This window comes from Tiliqua scincoides, chromosome 1 (genome assembly GCF_035046505.1).
Source record: "Tiliqua scincoides isolate rTilSci1 chromosome 1, rTilSci1.hap2, whole genome shotgun sequence".
Lineage (NCBI taxonomy): Eukaryota > Metazoa > Chordata > Lepidosauria > Squamata > Scincidae > Tiliqua > Tiliqua scincoides.
The window spans coordinates 77,482,226-77,495,406 of record NC_089821.1 but is presented as its reverse complement, the minus strand read 5'-3'; the positions used below and the strand labels follow the sequence as shown (position 1 = coordinate 77,495,406).

The 13,181-nt window shown below is 42.7% G+C and overlaps 2 protein-coding genes across 6 annotated transcripts in view; one reads left to right on the top strand and one right to left on the bottom strand.

The window, feature by feature from the left end:
* LOC136636584 (actin-fragmin kinase-like) overlaps positions 1-9,642 on the top strand; it is a 29,506-nt gene extending 19,864 nt beyond the window's left edge. For 2 of the 4 annotated variants that reach the window (XM_066611731.1, XM_066611732.1), the window contains exons 6-8: positions 5,716-5,836; positions 5,974-6,160; positions 7,069-9,642. In XM_066611731.1, coding sequence (XP_066467828.1) covers positions 5,716-5,836; positions 5,974-6,160; positions 7,069-7,759 — 999 coding nt within the window. In that variant the 3' untranslated portion in view covers positions 7,760-9,642. Of the gene's footprint in view, positions 1-5,715; positions 5,837-5,973; positions 6,161-6,526; positions 6,644-7,068 lie in introns of all 4 variants that reach the window. The other 2 variants (XM_066611734.1, XM_066611733.1) reach the window with 2 other exon arrangements.
* Positions 9,352-13,181, bottom strand: part of EPB41L5 (erythrocyte membrane protein band 4.1 like 5) — a 90,060-nt gene continuing 86,230 nt past the window's right edge. For both annotated transcript variants that reach the window (XM_066611728.1, XM_066611729.1), the window contains exon 26: positions 9,352-13,180. In XM_066611728.1, the coding sequence (XP_066467825.1) occupies positions 13,123-13,180 (58 nt within the window). In that variant the 3' untranslated portion in view covers positions 9,352-13,122. The remainder of the gene's footprint in view (position 13,181) is intronic.

The following is a 13,181-nucleotide window of genomic DNA, read 5'->3' as shown; positions in this document are numbered from 1 at the left end:
CAAGTCCAGCCACAGTCAGATTCCAAATTCAATAAACCCAGTCAGTCTCCTCCCCTACCTCCAACCTGCACTCCTTCAAAACCCACAAACCCTTTCTGCCTCTGGTACTCCTTATATCCCTGAGGGCCCTATTGCCTTCCAGTGGCTGCAGCTGTGCCCAGGATGCCCAGGCCTTACCCTTAAAGGGGCCACTGCTGACACCACATCTACCTCCTCACCAGATCTTCCTGGATTCCAATACAAGGGGGGGGGGAGCAGATCTCTATACAGACCAGTGCAAAAACAGGGGAAAGGTGTGGGGGAGGTAAGATCTTTGTATAGGCATCACAGCAAGACCAATGCAAAACCCCTTGCACACAGAACCAACAGATGGAAGTGGGGGGGGGTGCAGATCTCCATATATAGCAGTCCAAAAGCAGGGGAAAAGTGTGGGGGAGGTAAGATCTCTGTATAAGCATCACAGCAAGACCAGTGCAAAACCCCTTGCATACAGAACCAACAGATGGAAGTGGGGGGGGGTGCAGATCTCCATACATAGCAGTGCAAAAGCAGGGGAAAAGTGTGGGGCAGGTAAGATCTCTGTATAAGCATCACAGCAAGACCATTACAAAACCCCTTGCATACAGAACCAACAGATGGAAGTAGGGGGGGGGGTGCAGATCTCCATACATAGCAGTGCAAAAGCAGGGGAAAAGTGTGGGGCAGGTAAGATCTCTGTATAGGCATCACAGCAAGACCATTGCAAAACCCCTTGCACACAGAACCAACAGATGGAAGTGGGGGGGGGGGGCGCAGATCTCCATACATAGCAGTGCAAAAGCAGGGGAAAAGTGTGGGGCAGGTAAGATCTCTGTATAGTCATCACAGCAAGACCATTGCAAAACCCCTTGCATACAGAACCAACAGATGGAAGTGGGGGGGGGGGTGCAGATCTCCATACATAGCAGTGCAAAAGCAGGGGGAAAGTGTGGGGCAGGTAAGATCTCTGTATAGGCATCACAGCAAGACCATTGCAAAACCCCTTGCACACAGAACCAACAGATGGAAGTGGGGGGGGGCGCAGATCTCCACACATAGCAGTGCAAAAGCAGGGGAAAAGTGTGGGGGAGGTAAGATCTCTGTACAGGCATCACAGCAAGACCATTGCAAAACCCCTTGCATACAGAACCAACAGATGGAAGTGGGGGGGGGGTGCAGATCTCCATACATAGCAGTGCAAAAGCAGGGGAAAAGTGTGGGGCAGGTAAGATCTCTGTACAGGCATCACAGCAAGACCATTGCAAAACCCCTTGCACACAGAACCAACAGATGGAAGTGGGGGGGGGTGCAGATCTCCATACATAGCAGTGCAAAAGCAGAGGAAAAGTGTGGGGCAGGTAAGATCTCTGTATAGGCATCACAGCAAGACCATTGCAAAACCCCTTGCACACAGAACCAACAGATGGAAGTGGGGGGGGGGCGCAGATCTCCACACATAGCAGTGCAAAAGCAGGGGAAAAGTGTGGGGCAGGTAAGATCTCTGTACAGGCATCACAGCAAGACCATTGCAAAACCCCTTGCACACAGAACCAACAGATGGAAGGGGGGGGGCGCAGATCTCCATACATACCAGTGCAAAAGCAGGGGAAAGGTAAGTCAGCCCCAGTAGAGCCAATGGGGCTCACTCCCAGGGATGAGTGGACAGGAGAAAAGCCTGCCAGCGCCTCCTCTCCCAGGCAGGAGCCCGTCTCAGTCCCTGGGCTCCCTGGACTCACTCCCTAGGCTCGCTCCCTGGGCTCACAAGCCTGCCAGGGGCTCACTCCTAGGGATGCGTGGACAGGAGAGAAGCCCGCGATTGACTCATTTCGCCTGGAGATGGACTGGTAGCTCGAGGGTCGACGTAATGAGCACCCCTGCTCTAGGGGCTTGCTCAGCAAGACTGCCACCCCACCCCCGCTTTCCTGGGAGTGAGCCCCAGTGACTCTGAGACTTACTTCTGAGTAGACACGTGGGCTTTCTCAGCGAGCCTGCCATCCCCCCCCTTTCCTGGGAGTGAGTCCCAGTGACTCTGAGACTTACTTCTGAGTAGACATGCGGGCTTGCTCAGCAAGATTGCCACCCCACCCACGCTTTCCTGGGAAGCGGAGCCGAGCAGAGCGGGCAGGGGGCGGGGCCAGGGGCGGAGTTTTTTTTTTTTTTTTTTTTTTTTTTTGCAGTATTCGCTCCATAAGACGCACACACTTTTCCCCCCACTTTTTTGGGGGGAAAAAGTGCGTCTTATAGAGCGAAAAATACGGTATATATTTCTTAATCTTAAAAAAAAAATGGTTCTTTGGTTATGATACTTGTGGTGAAATTACCAATGTTAAATTTATAATGGTAGTTATTGGCCTTTCCCTGTTTTTAAGGACACTAAACAGTGTGTGAAACGAAATACCTTGCTTGTAGGCAGTTGGGGCTGGGGAAATGCATGTTGCCATAATTTGTAAGAAACAAGGAAATGCAACCAAGGAAGTCCCATCCAGATCCCAAACTCCTTGAAGCTCTCTCATCACAAATGGGAGAAAGTGGTGTGTGTTTGTTGGGAGCGCTTTTCAGTGTGGCACAGTACTCTTATCCCTTCCCTCCCATGTTCTCCTTTAAGTAGTGCAATAGTTATGGCAGCTCACAGCCAGAGAGTGGACAGGGAAAGCCAGGATGTGCCAAGTTATTTTCCTTCATGTCAAGTTTTGCATAAAGGAGTGTGGCTCTCTACTTGCTGAAACTGCTGGAGAATAATTTAAATAAAGAGCTTCCAAGCTGCTTTCTGCACCCCCTCCCCGACTGTCGTCGTTGCCCCCCCTCCCCCGAGTGGGGAGTAGCCTGATGATACTCTGAGCATTCTCGACTCTTCGGCAACTCTTCAGCCAGCACAGAATCAAGAAGCCTTAAGGGAGGAGGAGGAGCCAACAGTGGATGAACAGACATGTCTCCAGGGGCTCCTGAGACTGCTTCCCCCCAAAAAACTGAAGGTCTGAAGAGGATCTGAAGATCTTTATCAGGAGAGATAAGAACTTTCCAAGATGCAGGTACCAGAGATTTTGAAAGCCTGAGGGGGGGGGCTTTCTTCTCGGAAACCTAATCATCAGGGGCAGTATTGGGGGAGGTGCAGAGTCTGCAATCAAGCTGCTGGCTCCGTGCTAAGATACCATATGGAAGAAAAAGCATGAAGTGTAAAGTTTAAAGTTGGAAATTTAAGATAAGTATGTGTTAATATTGTCTCCGGCTTTGATTGACTGATTTGGCTAAAAGCCCTGGATACACTGAAGGTGTTAATAAGAAACATTTTAAGGATGTTGAAAGTGCTCTTTATCTTTGTAGTGAAATAAATCCGTCGTGGATTATAATTATAAATATAATTTGGTGTGTGGACTAAAATCCAGAATTACTTGTGGACATAATTTTTATTAGACTTAAAAGAGTTTTGTCTCCTTGAGTTTTGTTTTGTTTTTCTCCATTAATCACACTGTTATCTGTAAGAAAAATTCAAAAATGCCTGACTGAAAAAAATGTGTTGGAAGTAAGGAGAATAATATGCTGTGGACATCTTGTGGATTAGAGAGAAATTGCAAGATGGAGTCTGTTCCAGATATTTGGACTAAAATGATCCTCAAAAATTTGGAAAAATTGCTCACAATGAGAAGGCAGCAGTTGAGTTGGTCCTTGCAGATTCAAGCCAGTTTAAAGACTCTCTCTCAACAGATAGATGTGTGCAAGGAGCAATTGGAAGATGTGAGGAAAACAGAAAATAAACAGAAGGAGAAAACGGAAAAGATGATGGTGAGGGATGAAATTATCATCAGAAGAGTGGATACAGAAATTAGAAGAGTGGAAAATCAACAGGATCTAGAGGGGACGCTGATGGAGACTGAAATAGAGAAGATGTACAGAGTAACATGTGTACAAAATAAAAAATTTATTGGAACAAGAAGAAGAAAACATATCCCAGTTAATTAGAAGAATGAACCATACCTTATACAAGAAAGTGTGGGCTTATTGGATTCTGTTATGGAGATAAATTATTAAATATATTACAGGAGAAAAAATGGAAAGAAAAAGAAACCTGAGGGTTAACCTGAGAGTTAAAGAAAATTGGAGGATTTTATTTTGTTAATAACTGGTTTAAATTTACTTAAAAAATAAATATATACGAAATTGATATATATGAATTAGAATGAATTACAAAAATAGCTGGAAATGTTAGCGTGTGGATGAATTGTTTTATAGGTGGTTTTTATGTTAAAGAAAAAAATATAATCAGATTGGAGAATTAGATTGGAGAATGGTAAAGAACATATTATAAGAGATTGTTGGTTTGATTATAATTTGGAAATTAGATTATTATTATTTGATATTAATGAACTAGTTAATAAAAAGTGAATATTTAGAAAAGATATAGGGAATTAGGAAAAATCTATTATATTTGATATAAGAAATATATAAATGAGTAGAAGAGTTAGAAGTAGACAGAAGAATTGTTTTATATGTTACACTTTGGTAATTGGATTATTTTGTTTTAATATTAATGAGTAATTGAAGCAAGTTTATGTTTGATAGAAAGTGAAAATTTAGAAAATATAGTACAGGGCATTAGGGAAAATTTAGTATATATTATATAAATAAATGGATAAACTAATAAGAGGCAGAAGTAGATGAGTAGTAGATTAGGAGATATGGTATGATTAATGGTATATGGTATTTAGCACTTCTAAATGTATGTTATATGTTTGTATGTCTGTGTGTGTTAATTAAAAATAATTTTAAAAAAGAATCAAGAAGCCTCGTGCCAGGCTGCGAGGCCTGAGACGGGGCTCTGGATCCAGCAGAGCTGATCCCACCCTGCCTCCCCCAATGCCCCGACTTACCTCTCTACCGCCAGGCAGTTCACAGAGCACCTGGCAGTGGATCACCAGCCTCAGACCAGCACTGTCCCAACACGGGCTTGTGCTGGGCCTGCTCCAGCGCTGGGTTGGCAGTAATGCCAGCGAATGTGCCTTATCACATTTGCAGCAGTGCGCGCCTGTGATTAGTCAGTGCACACTTCATAGGACTGGGCCAAAATCTACCTTTTATCTGAGCTTCAGGGCTTCCTTTCATGCAGGATGCCCCTCAATGATGGCTGCATGCCTTTGCCTATGGTTGGTGAGGCTGCATGAAAGGGTATTATTTTCTAATGAGGACTGTTTGGGTGGTTCTGGAGAAGGTATTATGTAACTAGGGGCTCAATCCTATTTGACTTTCCAACACTGATGCAACTGTGCCCATGGGGTGTGTCCTGCGTCTTGCAGGGGAGAGGCAGTCATGGAGGCCTCCTCAAGGTAAGGGAATGTTTGCTTTCTTACCTCGGGGCTGCATCAGTGCTGGAAAGTTGAATAGGCTTGGGCTTTAGTTCTGTCTTCTTAAGCAGAAACAGCTGGATAGCATGCTTTTTTCAAAGTTACCTCTACACTCTCTTATGCAAATACATGGAATATGGAAAGCTGCAAATGCTTTTCTTTGCTGTGTCTCCAACTGAAGGAAAAAAAGATTCTCATCACTTTCAGGTAGTTGTGCAAACAGGAGTACTTTACTGCTGTTTGATAAGACAAATGTGAGTATATTCATAATTACCAATGCTGGGGTGTCTGCTTGATTTAGAGGTGTGATGGAAACCACTGTGTTAGTGAAGGTAGTTTCTTTTCTGCTTTCTCTCTCCAGGGATGTGTTCCTGCTAATCGAAAGGGCCACAGTGCCATCGTCTACAGGGGAAGTATGTATTTGTATGGTGGATATATTGATATTAAAGGTGCTTCCCAAGAATTCTGGACTCTTTGTTTGGGTAAGTTCATTTCTTTGTAGTCATACAAATATTCTATCTTGAAGATCAACCTGAAACACCCGGGAAGAAAGTGCAGTCTCACTACTCAGAAATGAATATTGTTATGAATGTTAACAGGAGTAATTCTTTGCTTTCAGATGCAAAACAATGGTCCCCTATATCAGCAGCATCATATGGCAGCAGTCCAGGGCCCCGGCATGGGCACTCAGCTGTGGTTTATGGCAATGGCATGTACTTGTTTGGAGGGCTGATGGGGCTGAGTGAACAAAAGGACTTCTGGAAGTGGGATTTCATGTCTGCTAATTGGTCCAATATCAGAAGAAGGTATTTAAATTATCACTCTGCAGTTTCAGCAAGCAGGGAGTTTGTGAAGAGTGGAAACCAGTTTTACCTGTGAGTTCAGAAGTCAATACTATTGTACACAAATTTTAGAGAGGTTGATGAGGAGGGAGCTCTAGTATGCCCTAGTTGGGCTGCTGCACTGTGCTGTTTAAGGACTGTGACTTGGGCCATATTTGTACTACCTTCGAAAGCACCGTCACTTCCCATTACAACTGCTGGTTTCCATACTGTGATCATGTATAGTCTTCCACATCATTCCAGCCACACTAGCCAGGCTTCAGCAAACCTCCTGCAGGAGCAGAAACCACTTTTAATGTAGCGGGGACTGTGCTTATTTTTTTTTTACAGCTGCATCTCTTCACAGCACATCAAAGCCCACTTGAGAGAGATCCCTGACTTTCAGCAGAAACGTCTTGGGGCCTGTGAGGAGTTGCACTGGAAAGGGAAAGCTGGATAAGTTCTGATGTATGTGTGCCCTTTTGGCTCCTGGCTATTACTTCTAGCAGGAATTCATGTGGGTGCAGAACTGAATATACATAGCAACCAGGACTCCTTTTTAAAAGGGAGTACAGCTTTACCCCCAGAAGCAGTTCAGCTAGTTATTTTTTTATTTGAGAAATTGGGCAAATCAGAACCAGTACTTCAAAGTACAGGAGAAATCTTAGGAAATGATGCTAGCAGACAACTGATTCAGACTTCAGTATAGACATTCTCATAGTTTATTATTTGGATAGGCAATAAGGAGGGAACTGCACTGAGTGGAAGAGGGAAAGGTAGCTAGTGATGATCCCTTCCATTTATTGTACTGACTGACGAACATTGAATCCAAACTCATTTTTATCAGTATGCAAGTATTGTCCTTGTACACATACCTTGTGTTTTGTATCTAGCCAGGGGCCTCCCAAGATGGTGGGACATTCTGCTTTAATCTTTGAAGACTCCATGTTGATCTTTGGAGGAGGAGTCTCCAATACCATGCCAAGCAATATTCTGTGGAAATACCACTTTCCAACTCAAATGTGGAAAAAACTGACCAGCCCAAGAGAGACAAATCTTTCATCCAAAGCTTATCACTGCACCCTGGGGATTGGCTATGGCTTCCAGGGGACCACTGACTCTTCAAGAATGCCCCTCAGCTATGGTTTGCATCCAAAAGGAAGCCGTTGTTCGAAGCTACTGGCCATTTCTAAGCAGCATGCTTGTTTCTGTGAGTACATTCGCCAAGAGCCCACATATGAGACATTCAGCAATGAGGACAGCTGTGAAATAGAAATGAGAACATTTTGCCAATCTCAGGAGGAGCCTGAATCCTATTTATCCCAAACCGCATTCAGTGAAGAATTGAGTGCAAACCAGGTAGCAGGCATATTGTCTGAGAAAGAGAGAAGATTGTGCCTCAGCCTTTCAAGAAATGAAGTTCCAGCACTTGATCTTGCAGAGAGAGAGGCAAGCTTCAGCTACCTGAGCCCTGACAGTCTGGACAGTAGTGAGTCTTCACCTGTGCTGCTCCTCATAGGTGGCAAACCTTTGTCCAGTCCCTCTGCAATCTCATTTTGGCAAATGAAACTGGAGAGAATTTAAATGGCAAAGACACCAACAAGAGGGAGAACAAGAATTTGCCTGACCTAGGGGGTGAATGCCACCAAGAAGGATCATCCTCACTGTTATTACTTAACCCAAAAGAAAAGTAGCTGTTCATCTCATTCAAGTGTTACTTTCTATTCACACCAAGTATTGAGAACGGCAGTCTGAACAGCCATTATACTTTCTGGAATCTCCTATGTAAAAGCTGTGCTTGAGCACCCAAAGCGTTTAAGCAGACAATTCCTATACTTTGCCGCAGCTAATTCCTATACTTATGTTACGTGCAAAAGGCTTTGACCATTCTGAGTGCTAAGTCAACCTAACAACCCCTCCGTAAGGCCTGCCAGTATTATCTCATGTTACTGGTGAGATGTATATTAAGATAGTGGCTTACTTAAGGGCATTCAGTGTGTGGCTGAAGTTTGAGAAAAAGTGGAGGACTTCTTGGTTTACAGCAGGGTCTCCATGGTGACACGCTTCTGGCCTGCTCAACTGAATGTGATCAGAGCTATTCTCCAGTTGCGGCTGGAGGGTGTTCTGAGGACCAGGGAGGCCATGAGCCTCCCCTTAGAATCCCTTCTAAAGGCCTAAAAACAGCACTTCCTGGTTTTTCAGGAAAACCAGAAGTTACTTTTTTGGGGCAATTTGAAGGCCTTAGGCTATCTGAGGCTTTCTAACGTATTTAAATTTTATATTTAAAATTTATTTTTCTGGCCCTTGACATCATGGCCAGATATTTTATGTGGTTTAGAAGCTTAGAGACCTCTGGTTTACAGCTAAGGTGCCATCAAATAATGTGCAGTGTTTTTCAGTGCAATGCTTTGCATGTTTAGTCAGAAGCAAGTGTGGCCAGTGGGGCTTATTCCCTAGTACAGTGTAGAGTGCAGACATCCTATAAAAATGACAGCCCAGGCCTATGCATGTCTATGCAGCAGTCCCTTTGTGTCCAGTGGGGCTTACTCCCAGGAAAGTTGGTAGAGGATTGCTGCCTTATGCCTGGGTTTCCAGATGTCTACCCAAGTTTTTACCCTTCCTTTAGGCATGTCCTAACAATCTAAAAACTCATCCCCTTCAGAATTCTTACAGGACTATGGTTAGGAACTAAAAAGCACATGGCTGGAAGGCATCCTCCATGTAGTCAAGATTTATGCTACTGAACAAAATATGTGCTGAATACCAGTACATTGTGTTCATCTGTGGTGCAGTGTACTTGAAGACAGGATAGTGTGACCCATGAAGCCGTATGTCTTTGCTGGTATCACAGACCAACATTTAACCAAAGTCACTTCCACCATTTAACTTTGCAGAGCTCTGTGTCTTGGGCAGAGGTAGAAAACAGTGCCTTTTATTGACCCCTGATCAAAGCCCAGAAATATATAGTAGAGTTGAAGTGCCAGGACAGGTTTTTCTCATGTTTTGCACCTTTAGCACCTATCTAGTTTCCTGGCTATTGACTTGAAATGGAAACAGAACAAATCCTCCAGACCATGGCTGCTTTAGCTGGTGCTAAGGGCACACTGTTAAGTGATCTCATATTTGTATGTTCTTCCCGTACAAATGGTTTTTATTAAAAATAAAGCCAAACTACATTAAAGGATTTAAAAAATAAATTGTATTTTCTACTTTAAAACAGCTGAACAGTAACTTAACTTTTATTGGAATAAAAACAAAAGTGTACATCTATTGGAAGGCTTGTCAGTACAGCATTCACCTTCATTTAATGTGGATTTAAGTGTTTCTTACCTGTAACAACTGCATAATGTACAACAGAGATTTTGTGACCTCTTTGTTTGCTTAGTGCCATGTTGGAATTAAGCAGAGTAAAGTTTACTGAGATTGGAAACAGTACTGAAATTAAATACTAATTCAAGGCCTGCAAACTACGCTACTTCATTTTACAGACAAAAATTGTGAAGAGAAATCTTGAAGTGACCTGGTGAATTTACCATGACAGCTGCATATCAGTACTGCATGACATGGTGAATTTACTATTTCAGGTGTTGCATATCAGCACACTATTGTTGCATATTGTGTCCCCTTTGGCACAACTGTTACTTGTTTTTGTTTATGTGCACCATCAGTAGAAGACACCTAGAGCGTGCTATCAATGCTGCTGAAAACAAAACCACACTGTAGATGTGCAGGAACCCAGGAATGAGCACATTTCCTCAGTGTTTTTGCACTGTGTAAACTTTCATTCTTCATATATCACTGTTATATGGAAATAGGACATAGCTGAAGAACATACAGAAACAGTCATTTCGCACAGTTGTGTTATATTTAGGAATAAGCTACAACATAGACAATTTGGGACTGGTTCGAAGAGGACTAACAAATCACAGTGCTTGTTCCCATATACAGATGTTCTCAGTGCAGTGATTCAAGCACAGTTTATACATCTGTTGTCATGAAACACAGTGCACCATATACATATACACACTCGCACACATACTTAAAAAAACCAAATAAGTTATACTTTGAGAGCTACTGTCAAGCTCTACATCATTTAAAAATGAATTACAAATACAGTAGTTAATGAGAGGTGGTTTTTTGTTTTTATAAAATACTCTAAAAACAAGAATTCTTATATACTTTAAAGTAAGTTTGTCCAGTTAAAGAAAAAAAGAAGGAAAAACCTGTAATCATTGGAGACATCCCGCTGGGAGTGTTAAAACAGGATGCTCCATCTCTCTGATACAGGTAGACTACCAAACCTTCTGCCTTCTATGGATTTCACAGTTAGAAAACAGGTGAAACATTTGCTTGAAGATTATTAATGTTGATGTTCACTGTTAACGCAAGATATAAGCATTAAAGCATCAAACTACACATTGCTTTAAGCACATTATTTGCAAGGACAAGCTTTAAAAAAATAATGCTGCATGGCAGCCAGATCAGCCCCCGCTGTGACCATGGAGGGGGCTTTAATCCCTTGCCTTGTCTTGATCCCTGTTGCCTGTCTTGATCCCTAACAACTCACCCTATTGTTGCTATTTGCCAAGGAAAAGAAAGTCAGAGACAAATAACCACAAGAGGGATTCAGGGCTGGGACAGGGGATAGAGTTAAAGCCCTTCTTACGATGCATCCGCTATTTTAAACATTAACAAAAAACAGCATATGCTTGCAAAACATGTTTAAAATCAAACCAGATGTTACTTTAAATCTTAATCATCACAAAAACCTAAAGCATGGTTTTACAAGTCACAGTCATGACTTGTGATGCTCCTGCATCCACTCTCTCTGCTAGGCACACAACATGTGAAGATGTTGAGGCCTGATTTGCACAATTCACATTCAAGTTGGGCTTACGGCCACATGGGGCTTAATCTATAGTGGCTATCTCACACATTTCTCTATATGCAAGCTAGTGGGGAGGGCATGCACCTGCTCTGTCACAATGCAAAGAGGATCACCAAATGGTAAGTGTATGAACAGCACCTAAGCATCCTTGAGTAGTACATCTGGTTAAGATCACAAGGGAGATATTTTATGTGCACTTTGCAGGGGAAAGAACTACAGGTATTTTCCCCCATATCAGCGGGGGTTCCATCCCCCCCGCCTGTGAATATGGGGGAGCCCTATATAAATATCAGATTCATAGGGTAATTTGGATTTTATCTCCAGAATTTATGTATGGAAAAATGTTTAATAAATCCTCCATTGCCACCAGTAATTTTGAACTGCCTTGGAAGAACACACCAAATAGTTTCAGAAGTAAAGGCTATTCAGCTATGGTACACTGATTCATCAGGCAAGTAAAAGCCCTAGCAATGGTCAAGAGCAAGTGTGGGTTTGTTGGTGTCCCTGCTCATCTAACAGCCTATTTTATGAGGAAAACTTACTGCTGCAGTTGCTATGCTTTTAATGCAGCATTGTAAGGAAGGCAGCAACTACCCTTTTCATAAGCAGCAATGTCCATGTAAGAAGTGGAGACAAACAAGGATGATCAAGCAGTTCACACAATGGTTGGTGCACTGGCTCCCTCCCCTCTTCTTGAAAAGACTTTCCAAACACTGAAGTTCTGAAGAGACTGAAGTCACAACATACAAAATAAAACTGTATTATAAAAGCCAGCTCTACACATTTCAGAGTTCATCTCTGGAATCTGTCTTGTTCCTCATCAAACAGGTCTGTCTTATAAACACTTAGCTTTGCAGAAAATGGAATCTCCTGCAGTGTAAACAGTTACTTGAAAAAAACGTTTGAAACACTGAATGTTTCAATGACTGCATATCCAGTTTTGTTCTCTCAATGTTCAAGACAGACACCAAAGTACAAACAGAAAATGCTGGCCACGAATTTGGAATTCACTTAGCTCAGCCAACAAACAGCATTTCTCCTGAGTTTATGGTAGAAAAAAGGTGTCATAACCAGCACTTCAATGCATGTGGAGAGGTCCTTCTCCCAATGCCTAGTCAAAGCTCTAATACCAAGAACGTTTTTGCTTCTTGATTGTTCTGTCCTATACATATTCCAATAGCAATCTCAGTTTAGCTGAAGAAAAGGATTGACATGAAGAACTGTGCAAGTGTACTCTGTGCCACAGACATGTTCAGAACACAATTCAAAACCCATTTTAATACTGCCAAATCCTTTCGTTGCAAGTCGCCAAACATTCCAAACAACTGCATCAGAACAACCTGCCTTTTCTAGCAGAAGGCATTTCTGTAGTCTACCCTACAGCATTTTTGAGATAAAGTATATGGAATGGGACTAAATGTCCCACCTCCACGTACCAATAGCTCCTCCCTGGCCTCTAGAGAAGAGCCTGCCAGTAGATTCAATTGCTATTGAGGTTCTCCATTTTCAGTTGTTCCAGATGATGTGAGAGAAAGTGCAAAGTCTAGATTAAGGCCAATAAGATGTGTTCAATGTGTTCAAGATGTGTTCAGTACAAAAGAAGAAATCAAAGAAAGTGGTCACACAGAAAAGAAGGCCTGCTCTATAAAAATGTCAGTTCCACTAATTGCTTTTATACAAATCACCAGTAGGTGGCCCTACAAGATCTAATTCTCCTGGTTACTGGGTGACAATCTCCTGAACCAGATAAAGTTAATCTTCTCATCACAAGGACTGCTTTCCACTTACATCTGTAACGCAGCACAGAGTTCTACAGACAAATACACTACTATGGATGGAAACTTTGTGAAGTTCATTACATAACAGAACTTGTTTGAGAACTTGCGAGAGGAGCTCAGGCTTCCCAGCAGCTCTTCGTCCAAAAGTCATATTCTAATTCCAGTTGAAAGGATCCCTGGTAAAGTCAGGTATTTTTATCAGAGTCTGAGCATGTGTTAATTCCAGGGAAGTTCTTTCTAAGGGCTCAGTGGAAATGCTCAAAAGAGGAGCCTTGCCAAACTCAGAGTTCAGTGGTGAGTAAACATTTTGGCCTTGTCGTAGCATCTTCAGTCACAGAAC